Consider the following 20,086-nt stretch of genomic DNA (forward strand, 5'->3'; position numbering starts at 1 on the left):
ATTAATGTAGCTGTCAATCGTGAGTAGAATGGTGAATAAAGTCATAACATATACCGGCCGATAGCAGGTCGTTAGTGGAATTGAGAAAAGCAATGATTGACCTTGTGATTTGTCTACCTAGTGATTATTGTGAGAGGCAGTGTAATTTGAAATCCCAATCGTTTATTTTGGAATGGCACATGTGTTTGTATCATTGTCGGGGATGATGAACAAAGGACCAGCGTGAGAAATTATCTTAACCGCTCGAAATTTATTATTTTTTATTTTATTTGGGAATTTTCCAGAATAGTTAGATCTATCAAGTCATTCACATAATGTAGAACTATGAGAATTAAAAAATTCAACATTTGTCAATTTGTAAAAATACATTGAAAAAGGACGGGTGGTAGGAAAAGGAAAAAAGGGAAAAATCCAAGCTCAAATCGAAGACAAATTATATGATTTATATTAGTATTTCTTAAAATCTAACGTGACACGTGTTTTTATACATTCTGAATCATTTTAAAATACCGTATAATATTTTGAAATACATAGAAATTCTAATGAAACGTCAATAAATAATATGCTTTTACAAAATACATCACCATTATTATCTATGTTTCCTTTTATAAAAAGTCCCGTTCCTGAACCTCCCCCCTCTATTTATTACCCTACCAACCTCTACATATACCTGAATATTTTTTTTGCTTGTTAGTTTTACTAATCACCCGTCGATGAAAACAACTGCAGTTTTAGAAACTAGTCATGTAATGAAAAAAAACTCAATAAGTGGTTTTAACTAGTGTTTAATTTTTGAAATAATCAACACGTCATTTCACAACGTTGAATGCCGAATTAATAAATAATATTATTGTTTTACATTATGTTTTGACATCTCAACATAGATGAGGAAGAAAATGCAGGTCTGGGCATTTACAGGGCTAACGACCGTCACAGACTGGATTAAATGATCACTTTATACGCGTGTAACATTCACCAATTCTATCCATGGCTGACAACCACACTATTGAAATTCTTAGAACTTCTAGAAATATTGATTAAACTCGATTAATAGTTCTTGAACTCGACAGACTTCACGAGAGACATCTATGGTGGGATGGGACAAGCTTTTTATTAAACAGAAACTCTTTCATTTATATGTGAGGTTCGAATCCTGGATTATATTCACTTGAGAAACACTAAAAAATATCATTTCCATTTAAAAAAAAAAATTAAGTTTTTAATTTGACCAGTTAATTTAGTTGCAACATTTTGAGTATTTCAACACTCAAAATTTTGTAAATATTTTTACTGTTTTAATTACTCATGTTAAACGCGAAATGGATATTAAAAAAAATGATCAAATTGCGAAAAAGGTTCTCCATCCCTGGTATATGTGGTATTACCACATCCTATCCTTTGAATTCTCTAATTAAAATGGCTGCTTCGATTACATTGTTTCCATCGGTTGGATTGAGAATTCCAATAGCTTTAAACCTTCCCGGCACAATACGGATCATTTTGCGAAAAACCGCGCGAAAATCGGTCCATTATTTTCCCAGTCTTCAACGGACACACATACGAGTACAACCATTACTTTATATGTGTACGTACATATCGCACCCCTAGATCAAAAGAGTATCAACTAAGAAAAACTGTTTTTTCAGGAGACACGAAAAATGTAAAGTGATGACGCCTTATGTAATAGAAGTTTCCTGTTTTCTTTTATGAATGGACAATGTATATTAAATAATATTTACATTAAAACATTTCACACTAATTAACTAACTAACTAACCATCACGCCGCTTCTCCGAAGGGGTAGGCAGAGAGATTCGAACTCTATAAATTAAACTTCTACGGTTGACATTTTGATATGGAGAGTGTTATTTTACCATAACACAAATTTAACAATGCTTTTAATATACAAAATACATCAGAATGTATTTAAATCTCTCAATCTCTCAGACGAATGTGCGGCAAAACGATATATGATAGATGTTTGAAAGATGATATAATGAAAGAACACAAGACTGAGATAAACACTATCGATATGATTATGAAAGGTATGGTGGAATCGAATGAGTGAAGAAATAACGGTGAAACAAAATTATGAGGCTAATGTGGTTGGTGGTAGAAGCAGAAAAAGACCGAGGAAAACTTGGCATAGTTATTCTTCAAACCTTTGTCCGTACCCAATGGTGCATAGGGCACTGCATCATGTAAACGCAGCGTTATCTTAATCGTAAACACATGAAGGAAAGGTGATCAGCCCTCCTCTTCAGGTTCCAGTCCAGGGTAATATTGAATAAATATTAGAGTGAAAAAATCACTTACTGTTTTTTGACCCCCCCTGTAGGAATCGATCGATCCCGGGACCTCCACTACGATAGCCGAGCGTGCTGACCATTACACTACGGATGGCATAATCGAGTATTATAGTGTCGGGTTGTGGTCCCGTGGTTAGTATCGCGGACTCTTAAGTCAGAGTTTCTCGGTTCGAACCCACTCTACCACAATTTGATAACTATTTCTTATAATGAGCCGCTTAGGCTCACAGAAATTAAATGAAATTGAAATATTTATGTAAAAAATAAAAACACAAATATTTCCATTAGAAAAAAAGTACTACAAATACTTTGAAGTGGTCCTACTAAAGTTTTACTAAGGAAATATGTTTGAAGGTCCTTACCCAAAAGATACATTTCCAATATTGCACAAAACATCCTTTCAATGCAAATCTGTTCTGTTGACTGTATTCTATTGAGATCTTAATTGAAGTTGCGACAAAACGTGACCAATCCTGTGTTAAACCAATATGAAATCATTAAATCGTACCAAAACGTAACAATTTTACAAGCTGGAATTCCTGATTGCTTAAAATCATTTATAATGGAATTGTAACGTTTTGGTGAGGACCTCCACATATAGTATTCATATCACGGAATTTCCTATACAAGGGGTCTGGAAATATGTGTTCCGATTTCTCGGTGTTTCCCTACAAAATTCGACGCTGTCAGCGTTCTTCCTGTCACTATATCGCGTTACAGTAAAATGAAAATTGCATTTTTGCGCTGGGGATAAGAATATTATTCACAATACAGAAAAGCAGAGAAAATTCAACAGAAATAGCTTATATGGTAAAAAATGTGACATTTTACGTTATGTAAGGCTGAACTAGGTTTAATTGAAAAGTTCTTCAAGGTGGTATGGACATGTGAAGCGAATGGATAACGAGAGTGATTTGGTAAATGTAAACGGGAAAAAAAGAGGACGGCTAAAAAAAAAGGCACGACAAAATTGATGGTGTCAAAAGTCAACGTAATCGGAGGGCATGTATGACTAGATAGTAGTATACACGTGATGGAAGCACGTAATATTTTGATCTCTAGGAATGAATGAACAAATTTATGACGCGAATGTGCTTGTTAATAGAAGCAGAGTAAGAACGAGTCGTGGTCAGGTCAGTCAAATAATCGGTGGGTATATGTGACGAGAGATGAAGGTGAAGAATGTTTGCAAATACAGATTGTGTGGCTTTTCTCTCTGCGTACACCTGCGGGGAAGCGGCGTCATGGTTAGTTAGTTAGTAATTATATGAAGCATACATTACGAAATATATCAGTCGAGTCTAGCATCTCCCGGGAGCGTACAGCGTGACATGAAGGCCATCATGGCTGACCTACACTTTATATGAAAATTTCTGAATTCGTTTACAGCATAAGCGTAGGTTCTCAAACTGGGCAATATTGAGTGGTAAAATTTTTAATACGTTTGGAAATATTGCTGATTGTAGATTGTAGTTGTGAAACTAATGCGCACATCTCGAACGACGGGGTGCTACGAATAATTGAAGAAAGAAGACACCTACTCGCTGTTATCTCCAAGAGACGCGCCAAATGGATCTGTCACGTGGTGAGACAGGAGGGTTTCCTGCACCTGGTAATAGTGGGAACAAACGGCGGAGGACGCCAATATCTTTGCGACTTATACGAGGACATGGGCTGTTCAATGTATGAGGAGCTGAAGAAGGTTTTGCGAAATGGACCGGAATGGCGAAGGAGGTGCCATTTGTTGCTGCAGACCAATCCACAGGATTGAGATCACAGAAGAAGTTAAGCAAATGATGAAGCTTTTTTTCTTCTCTCTACGTTATATCCTTCTTCTGTTACATGTAACGAAAAAGAGAAAAGTAAAATAAAACATAAACCCTATCTACCAGTTTTGGAAAATATTTCACCCATCTTTATAGAGGCTAAAATCCAATAAACCTATTTGGACAGTGGAGGCAGACGAAACCAGCATAGAGGAAATGTGGAGAGAAAGATGGACCACGTAATAAACAAACAATTAAAAGTGGATCCAACAGTTAGAGTACTGGGTTGTGATCAGCCACGTAGGGCATGGGTACAGTAGAACAGAGTAAGAACGGAGCAGGGTTGCTGCAACTTCTTGCTCTGGAGGTGTGGGAAAAGGAACAACCCTGATTATGAGTGAAGAGTTAAACAGACCACAAGACACATAGTGCAGGACTGCTGGCTCAAAGGGTTCAGTGGTGACCTTTGGGATATCCATGAGGCGACCCCGGAAGTGAAGAAGCCGGAGCCACATGAAAACTAAAGTAAGTAAGGAAATGTGCCTAATAAGCGTTCACCTTAAATTCATCTTCAGCCAAATTTAACCCTCACTTGTCATTCAATTATCGATTATCGAATCACCGCTTAAACAGTTCTTCAAAAACAGATATTTTTAAGGTTCGTTTTGCTGATGCAACAGTATCGTGGGGAGAGTCATTAAAATGTCACTCGATACGCGAGGGTTGATGATAAAAAAAAGCCTGTAAAAGACAGCTTTGGTAAGAGGAAACCATATACAAGTAGATTTAAAAATAAGTACTGCTCGATGGTATTATACAGCGTTAGTAACGTTAGCGTGAATATTCGTTTTTCCATTAAAATCATGCAACCATTTCGTTTTATTTTTATTTCCCCAGACATTTTTCCTCGCATTATACAAATTGCGTAATGCATCCTGGATACAAGTCCATTAAATTATTTATTAATTCAGTAAAATAACATTCCTTTAAATGAAATGAAGCTACAGTATTGTTCGAATAAATGTGAACACAATTGATTATTTGAGGAAAAAAACAACATTTAATAATTATAAAACAAGAAAACAAAGAAATGAATGCAATTTAAGTTATAATTAAAATGTAACTTTGTTCTCAAATAACTATAAGTATTTCATTATAACTTAATTATAATGTCTACCGGTTTCGAAGCTAACCGCTTCTTTGTCAAGACTGATTGTCTTGACAACTTGTCAACTGAGCAACAGATCTTTTTAGGTAAAACTTGAATATTTTTTCTCCATTTGAAAATATTTAGTAAATTATAAAAAAATAATTAAACAATACTTTTTCTGCGAAATGCAAAAACAACACTTTCTGCCCTGTAGCGGGTAAATAGTACATTTTCTGGGCATTCCGAAAACATGCACAACTAAAAATTAACGATTTTTGATATATGACGTTGTTGAAAGGAGTGAGCGATGTGTGCTTTACTCGTGTATGGAATTTACTAACGCAAGTGCGCTTTTTGTAGCGTACCTACGCAATTTCGGCAAATTGAGGAAATTGGCATTTTGCGAATGCCAATTTCGTGCATGATTGGAATATTCATACAAAACACCTATAGCTAAAATGATGTGATCCAAAGGTAATATGCTTTTGGAAATGTCAACAAGAAAACTTTGGGCGGGATAATATCCGGAAAATACATAACTTATCTATCCTGCTTGCCTACATGCCATTAACATATAATTTAAATATCAAAATAATGTAAACACGACTAGTTTCGAGAACTTCAGGTTTTCTCAATAACAGATGAAAGTAAAAAGGTTTTTTTTAAAATAATTTTTCTCCTGTTGACGAGAACATATGTAGTTCTCGAAACTAGTCGTGTTCTCATTAATAAACTCAAATAGTCTCTTAAACAAGTGTGTCATTTTTATAAATAACATGAGTGCAGTTAGTGTACAAATTATGTTATGAGACATTAAATTCATTGAAAATCGGTAGTTACATCGCAATAAAAACTGAAAAACATTTTAAAAAATTAAATCGCTTGCTTTTAAAAATCAAAAATCGCAATTTTTTTACAAACATTTGAGTAAAATAAGTAAACAATTGATAGTCGCATAGAAATTGTGGTTAAATGGAAAATAACAGTCGATAAGAGTATGACGAAATTTAAAAAATAAAAATATTGTGGTCGAATAAAAAAAACATTTTTTTCCATTTTTTTTAATTTGACCAGTCACTGTATTTGTCATTGGTGACATCTTCAGACTGGTAGCACGCTAGTGGAAGCTTAATGATGAAAAAATAAGGCATTGAGAACCGTATTTTTATATGATACTCTAATAAAAAGTATTCGATTCGACAATTTTATAAAATAAATAATTAAAGTGCATTATAACAAAAAAATACGAACTCTGCTATCAATTTTTACTATATTTTATAAGTAATTATCATTCAACTATAAGTCTGCAACTTAAAGCCGTTCAATTTAAATTCAATACATCAGAAAAACTATAAATAACATGATTTTAATAAACAAATTCTTCGTTTTGTATAAAATATACAATTTAGTCTAGTCCTTCACCAATCTGACAATATATCGCAAAATGTACGCCGGTAAGACAGTCACATTTTACAAAAAACGTTTACAACATACTTAAAACATTTTTAAAAAAAAACTACGACATATCCTTAGAGATATTTATATAAAAATTAAAAACATAATATTTCGGTAAAAAAATTGATCCACGCTAGTTATCACTACATTCTCTACATGTGTTGCCTCGGTACTCGCCACAGTTTTGATATTCGTCAATGTGTTGGATAAGGTAAATCTACACTTATAAGTATCCAGGCTGTTAGCTTAATGACCAGTGGGACCATGTCGAGGAGATCGAAGACGGGATATTTATTGCGGGAAACTGCTTCTTCGAAATGCAAGATTTCTTTAGTAATAGCTACTTTAAGCTCAAAGGAGAATCGTACGATGCCACATATTTTCAGCGCTTCTTTATGGCGTCTGGGACTCTCACCCAAACTACCGCAAATAAGATTGAACTGCGTTCCAAACGAAGTACCGTAGAACGGGGCTACTTGAACTTTGATGTGTTACTTGAGCCCATCACAAAAAAAATAGATCTGTATTTGGGCTACATTAATGAACGTATCGACATGATTCATTGTTGTTGACAGGTGACACTTATTGACACGATACGTTCATTATTGTAGACCAAATACAGATTTTTTTTTGTACTGGGCTCAAGTAACACATCAAAGTTTAAGTAGCCTCGCTCTACGGTACTCTGAAATCTTCCGCCACATTTCCAGGTCCGGTATAAAAACTCTTGGTTTCCATTCGAACCCATCCATTAAAAAAAAATCTTCTCGTTTTATTATCTTATTTAATCTTATTTATTTTATTTAATCGTATTTCGAAATTTCATCAATAATGCAAAGTTTTCGCAATCAATTAAAAAAAGTAATGCTTTAAAGTTTTCACCACATAAAACGCAGAGAACCTGATCATATTGTGAACCAAGTGATCGCCATGGATCTTCCTCGAAAGACGTCTAAAGGAAGACCAAATATTTCATGGATGCTAAAGAAAGATAACACGATTCGAAGGCATGGCCTAGGTGACGTTGTCCATGGCAGAAGGACCTACAACCAGATAACAAAGACAGTTGACCCCAACAGTCTACAAAGACGATAAGTCGGGATGGAGCCAGGAAGAAGAAGAAGAAAAATCGTCAAATTACGTTTTCATTTGATATTTGATAATTTACATTTCGGAGTTGGCTGCTTTTTGCAGTCTAGTCGGCGACAAATGTATTTATAGAGACAACGATATACATAAATTATTGAACATATCATCGAACTAATGCAATTATGGAATACGTACATATTTGAATAGTTGATATATTCGTATCACGAAACGTGAATTTTAAATTGACGTAGATGTCAAGTGGGTGTACGTATCATTAAAAAATCGATCGCGCTCAGGGAAAACGTATAATATTTCAGCTACTATTCACAAATGTACATAAATTTAAGGATGTGTCTGATGGGAATTATAATTCTAAATTATACCTGTATATGATAGAAAATACTATAGTTCCCCTCATTTGGACAACTTCGATATAGTTTAGTGCAGTGGTTCTTCAAATAAAGGTATCGATGGGAATGTTTTCAGGGAATTTGCCGAAAAGTATCTAGTAACGTATTCTACAAATCAGATTTAAAAATGATCAAAAAGGGCTCATAGGACGATACTAAAAATAATAATAAATTTGTATAATTTATATAGCGCCATTTTCGTAAAATACTACATCAAGGCCGCATCACTGTAATTAAATTGGAGAAAAGAAGACAGTGGAAATGATTTAGCAAACAAATGTTTTTTTTCTTCTAAAAATCATCTTACTCTCACTATGTCTAACTACTGGTAGGAGAGCATTCCACGCTATTGGTCGCAAATTTAGTGCACTGGTCGCGAGCTGGTAAGATCACTTTGCATATAGCAGTTGTTGTAGCCGATCGAAGTGCGAGACGCGAAGCCATATCTCAAGGTGCAGCCGCGACTGGAATTGGTACCGTGCATAGTTAGGAGGGATAATCTAGTATGGAGCAATCAGGATTTGCTCATTGCTGGGAGAAAACCACGTTGCACTCTTCAGGAGAAGGCGGACTGTTGACTGTCATCAGCAGATCTTACGTTCCACTAGAAGAGGGTTTGGCATTTTGTGACATAGCTTGACTAGCTATAGTTCTATAGGGCACGAGGGTCAAGGAGCGATGCAGTCAAGTTGCTACTCACAATTGAGGCCCAGGTCGTGATACGTCAGGATGGCCGGCTTGGTCCGCATCCCGTACACGGCCACCGAGATCTGGCCGTAGTCCGTGTGCACGCGCTCCTCGCACACGGGCGTCGACGGGTCGCGCCCGAGGCAGCGCGACGACGGGAACTGGAGCTGGATGTTCTTCAGCTCGATGTCGTCCATGCTGTCTGACGGCAACGTGCTGCAACAAACAGAGCGATTCAATATATGCACGCGTTGCGAACGGAACGGGCGGTGGCACCACTGAGTGCCTGTTCTCTCTCTATCTAACGAAACTGTTTGAATCAACTACAATTTTACTGGAGATATCTATGATGAGATGCGAGAAGCTTTTCATATGGCAGACACTCTTTCATTTCTTATTGTTTGACCTTGTAACTATGGTTTTAACCATGACATCCCATTACGTTAAAAAAATTCGGTAAATGTTTTAGTTTCTAAAGAAAAGTTCATATAAAAAAGAAAGTGATCCTTGGGTTCTGGATCCTACCCTCAACTATTTAAAAACCCTAAAACTGTGTAAAACCGATATATATTCCATGTGCTTAAAATTAACGTAAATGCAGCTTGTTTCGTCATTCTTAGCGTCCCTTTGAAGAAATTACCAACGATAATAAAAATTAATTAGGATAAAATCCATAATATCTGTATTTTCCGTATGTTTTTATACAACATTTTGAGTGCGTCCAAATACTTGTTCACAAATCTGGATTATCTCCAATTAAAGGAGTTATTTTTTACATTATTTTTTGACATCTCAACGTAGATAAAGAAGCATATGGAAGTCAGGATATTTACAGGGCTTACGACCGTCATAACCTCGTTTTAAGAGATCAATTTACACACGTGTAACATTCACCAATCCTACCTATGATTGCCAAACCACACTGTTCAAATTCTTGAAACTTCTAGATATATTGATTAAACTCGATACAGAGTTCTTGTACTCGGTAGACTACACGAGAGACATCTATGGTGTCACAAACCGAGTTTTTCATTAAAGCAGAAACTCTTTAATTTGCATGTGAGGTTCAAATTCTGGATTTTATTATCATATTTGAGGAACGCTAGAAAATACCATTTTGCCAGTTAATTTATTTATAACATTTTGAGTGTGTCCAAATACTTGTTCCCAATCAGGATTATCTCCAATTAGGAATTGTTTTTAACATAATTTTTTCGACATCTCAACATGCAGATAATTGTTAGTATACCATGATATGCTGACAGGAGAAATGTTGACATAATTCTGAAATTTTATCTAGGGGGCGCTAGACCAAAAAGGTTGGGAATCTGCGAACCAACTAATCGAATAACCGGATGATGCGCATCTCCGACTGTTCGGCGAGCAGTTTCGGAATCTCGTTATGCTATTATATTATACAGTTCACTTAAATTAGACACAGTTTAGTGAGTGGAACTGTCCTGCGATTCCCTTAATCCCATCCAAGGAAACGGGAATTATCTCCACGAAGCAGCAATGCATCAGGCAAGGGTGTCGGGAGATATATACATTTAAAGAACACTATTCATTTACAACATTTTGAGTGGGTCCAAATACCTGTTCACAAATCTGGATTATCTACAATTTAGAGTTACTCCTAACAAGTATTTGAACACACTCAAAATGTTGTAAATAAGTTAAATACTCAAATTTTAAGCTAAAAATAATAAATTGTTAACATATACATAACTAAATGTAGAATTCAATCCAACTAACCTTGTTTTATTTTGGATATATTACCCAACAATTCAATATGGAATTTTACCAACTGTCTTCAGTTACAATAAATAAATGAAAATAATAAAATGAAAATGATATTTTCTTGCGTTTTTCAAGAGTTTTTGCTTAATAAAAAGCTTCTCTGATCTCATCATAGATGTCTCCAGTGAAATTCCAGTTAATTCAAACAGTTTGTTTCGAAATTAATCAATATAATTAGAAGTACCAAGAATTTGAGTAGTGTGGTTATCAATCATAAGTAGAATTGGTGAATGTTACTAGTGTGTAAAGTGAACACTTAAACCAGCCTATGACGGTCGTAAGCCCCGTAAACGCCCAGATTTCCATATTGTTTTCCACCTACGTTGATATATCATTATTTTTCTTATCAATTAAAATCGTAATTTTACTATCTACATGGATTTAATTACACTCTATACGGTGATCAAAACAGACCGTATGAAACATTCGATTAATTAATTGAATTACTAAGCCAGCCACCCCTAATTTCGACAAAGGGAGTGGGGCGATATATGTATGTACTTAGAAAACTATCGTTCTGAACTGAAATTCAATAAATTAATATAACATCATGTACCCTCCTTATCTAAACTAGACGTTACAGGCACCGTAATTCAGCTTGCTATGGTTTCCTATATGTTATGTCGAGGTTAAGTAGAAAACTTGCTAGATCCAAGACTTTGAAGTGGCGGGATATTACTTTTGGATCTCCGGGGGCTATATCATACAATTTGCGAACATCATTTGCCCTCAAAACATTTCCTCAAACATAACCACACCAATAAGTTTACATCAACCGATATTTAATCAAATAACCTAATTTTAATTACAATAGCTTTTGAGAACTATCATATATGGTGTATAGGGAATAAGGCTCACGGGATTTGCAACATATAGTGTCGAGAATGTATGACATATTTATGGATAACGATATATATATATGTACACATAAATAATATGGATGGCGACAATCGCTAATTTGGTGCAAAAATGACGTAATAACACTTTTTTAAAACTAGTTAAAAATTTTAAAATGCGCGGAAAGACTATTTACATCACGAGAAACATGGACCGAATTGATTTTGTGTTGAAAGCTGCGAGATGGCGCGAGTGTCATTTTAGAATTGAGTAAAGTGGCGCCATTTCTGTTGCTGCAACGTCTGAATGCCATCTCCTGTAATATTTCTAAAAGTGTAATCACGCCATTGTAATTGCACCAAATGAGCAATATGGTCAAACATACCCACCGATTATTCCGGCTTTTGACCTGACCACTTCAAAGTATTTGAAATACTTGATCAGATTACATTGAAATACAAATTTTCTTCGGTCTTTTTATGCTCCTATTACCAACCCCATTCGCCTCATAAATTTGTTTTACTGTTCAACCTTCACTCATTCGATTCACATGCCCGATCCATCTCAACACACCCTTCCTAATTGTATCGATAATGCTTATCGCAGCCTTGCATTCCTTCCTTATTTCACCATTCGAACGTCTATCATACACCGTTTAGCGGCTCATTCGTCTGAGTAATCACATTCAGTCTCCAATCATCCTTCTTTTAACAATTACATGCTTATCTTCCCATACATTATTAGGGCTCAAACCAGGACTCTGTAATGTATTGCAGGTTTAGTTTTTGCTGATAGGTTTTTATTTGCTATAACTGATATCAGCCACAGCGAATAAAAAATGACTATATACATGTGTATATATAAATATATATATATATATATATATATATATATATATATATATATATATATATATATATATATATATATATATATATATATATATATATACATATATATATATATATATATATATATATATATATATATATATATATATATATATATATATATATATATATATATATATATTAGTTCGCCTCCGTAGTGTAATGGTCAGCACGCTCGGCTACCGTTCTGGAGGTCCCGGGTTCGATTCCCATGGGGGGTAAAATAAATATAAGTGATTTTTTCACTGTAATATTTATTCAATATTACCATGTACTGGTACCTGAAGCGGAGGGCTGATCAGCTTTCCTTCATGTGTAAACGATCAAGATAACACTGCGTTTATATGACACAGTGCCCTATGCACCATTGGGGTGCGGAAAAGGGTTTAAAATAATAAAAACATATATATATACATAGCTTATCAAATATGAAGAAGAATATGGAAGTCTGGGGATTTACGGGGCACATATATATGTAAATATATATATATATATATATATATATATATATATATATATATATATATATATATATATATATATATATATATATATATATATATATATATATATATATATATATATATATATATATATATATATATATATATATATATATATATATATATATATATATATATATATATATAGGGAGAGAAAGTCTAAGTAGAACATAACAAGCATTTGTGGACTTAAACACACTCAAAATATTATAAAGAATCCGATTAGGTGACGGAAACAAACAAGGATATATCCAGCCCTAATTTAAAACTTTTCTATAAGAAGAAAGAGAGAAAAAAGATAAGGTTGTTGTTGAGGAAAGGAAGAACTTTAAATGGGTAAACATAAATATCTGGTGGAAACCCGAGGTCAATTATTTTTCACATCAGTGAAATCAGAACAAACGAAATCACACGACTCGGTAACTCCTGAAAAAGACAAGAAAATACAAAAAACAAGCGGGAAAACTTAGGCTACGTTCACACGGAGATGAACACACATCTCTCGCTCCTTTCAACAACGTCATATATCGAAAATCGTCAATTTTCAGCTGTGCATCTTTTCGGAATGTCCAGAAAATGTACTATATCCCAGCAAAAGTGGCATATTTTTAACTTAATATTTACCCGCCACAGGACAGAAAGTGTTGTTTTTTGCATTTTGATGAAAATGAATTGTTCAATTATTTTTTTAAATATACTAAATATTTTAAAATGGAGAAAATACCTTCAGATTTTACCTAAAAAGATTTGTTGCACAGTAAAAAGTTCAATAAGTGGCTTGATATTTATTTTTAATACATTTTGTTATATTTTTAAACTTTAAAAACGATTTCCTGAAAAACCAAGTTTTTTTATATATGACGTTGTTGAAGGGAGTAAGCGACACGTGAAAAACTTACGGTAAAACATTTTAAAGAGATATTGGCGATCGAATCGAAATGACTGACTTCTTCACAATACGTCGATACTCAATTCGGCTTTCAATGTGTAGAGTGTGTAAAAATCTTTATTCACAAATCTGGTATTGTTTACTTGAGCTATATTTTTAGTGGACAAACCCAGAATTACGCACAAAGATTAGGATACACGAAAAAAATTGAGAATAAAATAACTGGTCAGAATATCGGTAAAATAAAAAAATTAAATCATGTTTTCAAAGCGTTTCCTAGTATGTAAAATAATTCGAGGAAGACCGAGAAAAACATGGCACGATCAGGTATGCCAAATACTTGAAAGCGGTCAGGTTAGGAGTCGTAACAATCGGCGGGTATGTATGAGGAGATGCATGAACGTGGAAGAAGCGAAGAATATTTGCAAGGACAGAGTGGTGTGGCGCTCTATTCTCTCTGCCTACCCCTGCGAGGAAGCGGCGTGATGGTTAATTAATTTTTTTTTAATAATTCGGCAAGAATCTTACATACATACATATAAAGAAAGCCTCTGATAAATAATAAAAAATCATATTATATTTTGACATCTCATCAAACATGAAGAAGAATACGGCAGTCTGGGCATTTACGGGGCTGACGACGGTCCATATTCCATATTCTTCTTCATATTTGATGAGATGTCAAAAAATAATATGAAAATAACTCCTGTAATTGGAGAGAATTCAGATTGTGTGAACAATTATTTGGACACATTCAAAATGTTGTAAATAAAATGGTTTTGAAAAAAAAGTAATTGTACGGAGTTAAAAATAAATATTCTTAAAAACAATATCCAATATATATTCTTTAATAAAATCGGGCGTGAAGAGACGTGTGACCTTTCCGGTGGTCGCTGGATGAATAAATACTGGGTCTTCATGTCCGTATTACCAATTTGAGCACCAATCAATGACAGTGTAAATATTGAATAACAATAATATTTTTTCACATTTTTTATTATATTTCATTTGAGATGCTCTCTCTCTCTGTCTCTCGCGCTAAATCTGTTTTATTCTTTATTTTTGAGAAATTTCACTTCTATCACGTGTACGGTGCTACACGCGAGATTTTATTGATGCTTGTGGTTAGTGTATAATTGATTATACAATCGTGCGAGCATAGGTGAACGCTCAAACGATATCTGCACACATGGAAAATTACGTACATGTATGATAAATAAAGTACTGCACGCAAACTGATGAAAATGTTGCTATTCTCATCGATGTCACAGGTCGCCATTTGTCAATATGCAAATCCGCCATTTGCGCAGATAATCTAGTAAGCAGTTGTCTTGGAAACCGATTTATAACGACTAAACCAAGTAGCGGATAGATAGGTTCCGTTCAAACCGAATAAGTCAAAACAGAATACTGCTGCGTGTGAACGTAGCCTTAGGTGATGACACCCTCCTTTCAGCTCCAGTTCGTTCTTGTAAAGCAAACGAGTGACATCAAATGTTCTTACATTTCAAAAGCAACCACATCCTAACGCCTCAATAAACTGAAAAACACAAATCGGGAGCATATCGGAGAGCGTGAATATGAATGAAACACTCTCCTTATCATTAATCGATAAATTATAAGGAGAGTGTTATATTACCATACCACAAAGTTAACAATACTTTAAATTACAAAATGTGAATATCAATGCGTCAATTGAATCGAAATCTATTTTTAAAGCACATACTTTGTGATTTCCCATTTTATAACTTACAAAATAAATTTGTTCTAAAATATGACATCGACATGGGAAAACTCAGTAAGCAATTATCAAAAATATAAATACATTTTGATTTTTTTACAAAAATGTTAATAATATTAGTAAATAACCACTCACTGAGATTTTATGTAAATTTTTAGTAAAAAAATTGTAAAAATGACTAACTACACAGTAAATGCTTTAAATATTAATAAGTTGAAAATTTAAAAATATAAATATTAAACATATGATTTTTTTCAATCGAAATTGATGAACAACAGTTAACGAAAATAGCTACAATGCCAAACTACCATGGATTGATTTTGCAAATGAAAAATATTGAAGAATAAATCACAAAATGCGGACGTGGCTGGTTTTAAAACGTCGCGACACATTTGCCGTATCCGCACTTACATTAATTGCTCCGGGAGCATAAACAGGAGCACGGTATAAGGAAACCATTCTCGCTAACAGACGCGTAACTCTAACATCATATCTTTTGATTACGGCACTAATTTATGGTTCGAAAATAGTGCTAGCTCGACCTTATTTACGAATTTTACGCTAATCTTCTTTCCAGTAAAAAGTTAGACACTTAGTGCAGGTAATTTTCCAGTACTGTAGTACTAAGCCCCAAAGGGGTATCTACATTATAAGTAACTAACTACCTAACTTCCGCCTCCGTAGTGTAATGGTGTAATGTCCGCCTCCGTAGTGTAATGGTGAGCACGCTCGGCTACCGTTCTGGAGGTCCCGGGTTCGATTCCCAAGGGGGGTAAAATAAATATAAGTGATTTTTTCACTGTCATATTTATTCAATATTACCCTGGACTGGTACCTGAAGCGGAGGGCTGATCACCTTTCCTTCATGTGTAAACGATCAAGATAACACTGCGTTTATATGACGCAGTGCCCTATGCACCATTGGGGTGCGGATAAGGGTTTTTATTAACTACCTAACTAATTAGTTATCACACCGCTTCTCCGCAGAGGCGGGCAGAGATAATAGAACGCCACACCATTCTATATTTGCAAACATTCTTCGCCTCTTCCTCGTTCATGCATCTCCTCGTACATACCCGCCGAAATCTCCTTTACTATTCAACCGATTGCGATGAAACTTATAAGATTTATTATGTGTATGCTAAAAATATACAATAGAAAGGAGAGTGCATGTAGGGGACAGAGTGAATGGTGCACTGAAATCAGTTACAGCAAATAAAAACCTAAAAATTGGCAAAAGAAGGATGAAAGTAGTCTAAATGCAGTTGAAATGCGATCTTTCAGAAGTATGTACGGTAAACGATGTATGATAGATGTTCGAAATGTGAAATAAGGAAGGAATGCAAAGCAGAGAAAAGCATTTGCGATAAAATTAAGTAAGTTGTGTTGAGATGGTTTGACATGTGGAACAAATGAGTGAAGAAAGAACGGGAAAACAAATTATGAAGCGAATGTAGTTGGAAAAAGGAGCAGAGGAAGACCGAAAAAAAAACTTGGCAGGCACGATCAGATATGCCAAATACTTGAAAGCTGTCAGGTTAGGAGTCGAAATAATCGGCGGGTATGTTTCAGGAGATGAGGCGAAGAATGTTTGCAAAGACATGTGACAAAGTAATGTGGCGTTCTATTCTCTCTGCCTACCCCTGCGGGGAAGCGGCGTGGTTGTTATTTAGTTAGTTATAATACAGTGCAATGCACTGTATACATCCATATTACGTATAAGCGCCGATGAGGTATGTGTATGCCTGCGGTAGTTTCTGGAACGGGAACAGAAATATGTGGAGGTCCTCAACAAAAAGTTACATTTCCAATATTGCACACAGAAAATCCTTTAAATGTAATCATTCTATTCTGTTTATTGTATTCTATTGAAATATTAATTCAAGTGTATATAAATGGTATAGGTTAAAAATATAGGGGAGGGAGGGGTGTTAAGGAACAAGATTTTTCGTAAAAGGAAACATTGATAATAATGGTGACGTATTTTGAAACATTATATTATTGATTAATGTTTTATCTGAATTTTAATTTTTATGTATTTCTAAATTTTCTAAATTATTCATGACTTGGCCTTTATTTGTAACACAGTGTAATAATTTAAGTGTATGAGAGTCAAATGAGTGGTTAGTTTCCATGATATGATTTGCGAATTCCGAAAAATAATTACTTGTTAGTCCACGGCGACGTTCTCTTATTCTTAACTTAATTCAAGTTGCGACAAAATGTAACCAATCCTATGTTAAACCAATATGAAATCATTAAATTAAACTAATTACTAAGTTAAAACAAAGTGTAACAATTTTACAAGCAAGAATTCCTGATTACTTAAAATCGTTTATAATGGAAATGTAACGTTTTGGCTAGGACCTCCACATATGCGTAAAACTATTTTTACATTATGACACTTTTCTTACATCATTTATACATTACATTTTATGACATTTGGAAATACATAAATATCTCAATTCGTTTATTTGTCAGGTTTTTGTTCCCAATACGAATTCCGACCAACACATTTAGAGATAGGCTGGATAAGTGATCACTTTACACACGATTCACCATTCTACACATGATTGACAACCACACTGCTAAAAATGTTGGAACTCTAAATATATAAAATTAATCTCACTACCCCGTACATGTGAGTTCACTAGAGCCAACTATGGTTGGATTGGGAAATCTATTTATTTAGAACAGACCCTTTTATGTGGATGCATGCAAGCTTGTAACCGGATGATTTTACATACAGGGGAAACGCCCAAAACATGTTTTTCAATTTTGTATGCAGGTTATAATTAGACAGTTATTTTATTCGCAGCATTTTGAGCGTGTCCAAATACTTGTTCACAAATCTGGGTGTCTTCACATTAGTGCAAAAACCTAAAAAAAATATTAATTTTACACTAACCTTGCGGTAATTTCCTTAAATAATTTAAATTAAAACATCAAATTTTAATATTCAATAATTTAAATTTAAACAACAAATAATTTGAATATTTTTTCAATACTTACATGACGCCGGGTTAAAATACAAAGCAGTTTCACAATATTTTAAGTGCGTAAAAATGTAAAAATAACTTTTAAGTGGAGAAACCCAGATTTTTTAATGATGATTTGGATATGCGCAAAATGTTTGATTTTAAATTTAAAGAAAGAGCAAACCTTGTTGGAGTCGATTTGAACGGGTTCATGGTTGTTTCACTTTTGAAGAGAAAAACGGGAGGACTTCGCGATCGGAGAACCGGCGAGTTAATAACGACTAAGTAGGAATTTATACAAAGGGCACGTCTTGTATTTCGCAAACAGTTATAGTTAAACAAGGAATAGCCTATAACTCGACAAGGTAGGAAACTTTGCTACAAGGTAATCGCGAACAATGAGCAGCATCAACAATAGCTCCAGGCAGTTTGAACTGAAAATTCTTTTGAAACGTGGAATACAAGGCTGAAATATAAGGACGTGTTGTCCAATTTTAAAAATCCAATAAACAAACGACCTATAGAACGGAGTGGGCTGGAGGCGTTTGAGATGTAGCGCTAAGGGCGCAAATCAAGGATTCATTTGTAGGAATATCTAGCGAACAACGTCTAGCCCAACATCTTGGCCGTACTCCAGCCCAAGAAGACCGAGAAGAAGGCGCTCCAGTTGCCCCCCTTCAGACTAAGCCGATTGCCGACGTTTTTCTTTATTTTTTGACATCTCATTAAAAATGAAGAAGAATATGGAAGTCTGGGCACATACGGGGCCGACGACCGTCATAGGCTGGTTTAAGTGACATTACTCCCTTTGTCAAAATTTTGGGTGGCTGGCTTAGAAATTCAATTAATTACTCGAATGTTTCATACGGTCTGTTTTGATCACCGTATAGAGTGTAATTAAATCCATGTAGATAGTAAAATTACGATTCCAATTGATAAGAAAAATATTGATAAATCAACGTAGACGAATTTTTATATAATTTTTTGACATCTCATCAAAGATGAAAAACAATATGGAAATCTGGGCGTTTATGGGGCTTACGACTGTCATAGGCTGGTTTAAGTGTTCACTTTACACACGTGTAACATTCACCAATTCTACACATTATTGACAACCACACTACTCAACATCTTGAAAGTTCTATATATATACGAACCAATTACGAAACTTTTTTTTTAGTCACTACAACTTTACTAGAGACATCATTGATGAGATGAAAAGAAGCTATTTACTGAGCAGAAACTCTTTTATTAGTATGTGAGGTCCGAATCCTGGATTATAATTACATACGAGAGAAATGCCTGAAAATATCATTTTCATTTTTATAATTTTAGCTTATAACTTGATTTGGTATAAGTGATCACTTTACACGTTTTCCGTTAATATTTTTGTATGTATCATTATCATTTTGATATCATAATCCATATCTGCATAAGCGCCCTTGAGGTAGTATTTTATGAAAATGGCGCTCTATAAATGATTCAAGATTGACGAGGTATCAAGCAGGGTTGGGGAGTCTAAATGCCTACTGAATAATGTAAAACCAAATGGATATGCTATAATATAAGTCACCCGATTACGG

The 20,086-nt window shown here is 34.5% G+C and overlaps 1 protein-coding gene across 2 annotated transcripts in view; it reads right to left on the reverse strand.

The window, feature by feature from the left end:
• MESK2 (misexpression suppressor of KSR 2) overlaps positions 1–20,086 on the reverse strand; it is a 177,740-nt gene that overhangs the window by 68,462 nt on the left and 89,192 nt on the right. For both annotated transcript variants that reach the window (XM_088267337.1, XM_088267329.1), the window contains one exon: positions 8,879–9,081. In XM_088267337.1, coding sequence (XP_088123463.1) covers positions 8,879–9,081 — 203 coding nt within the window. The remainder of the gene's footprint in view (positions 1–8,878; positions 9,082–20,086) is intronic.

Source organism: Brachycentrus maculatus, unplaced genomic scaffold, assembly GCF_059751285.1.
Source record: "Brachycentrus maculatus isolate JH-2025_06_01 unplaced genomic scaffold, ASM5975128v1 h1tg000018l, whole genome shotgun sequence".
Classification (NCBI taxonomy): Eukaryota; Metazoa; Arthropoda; class Insecta; order Trichoptera; family Brachycentridae; genus Brachycentrus; species Brachycentrus maculatus.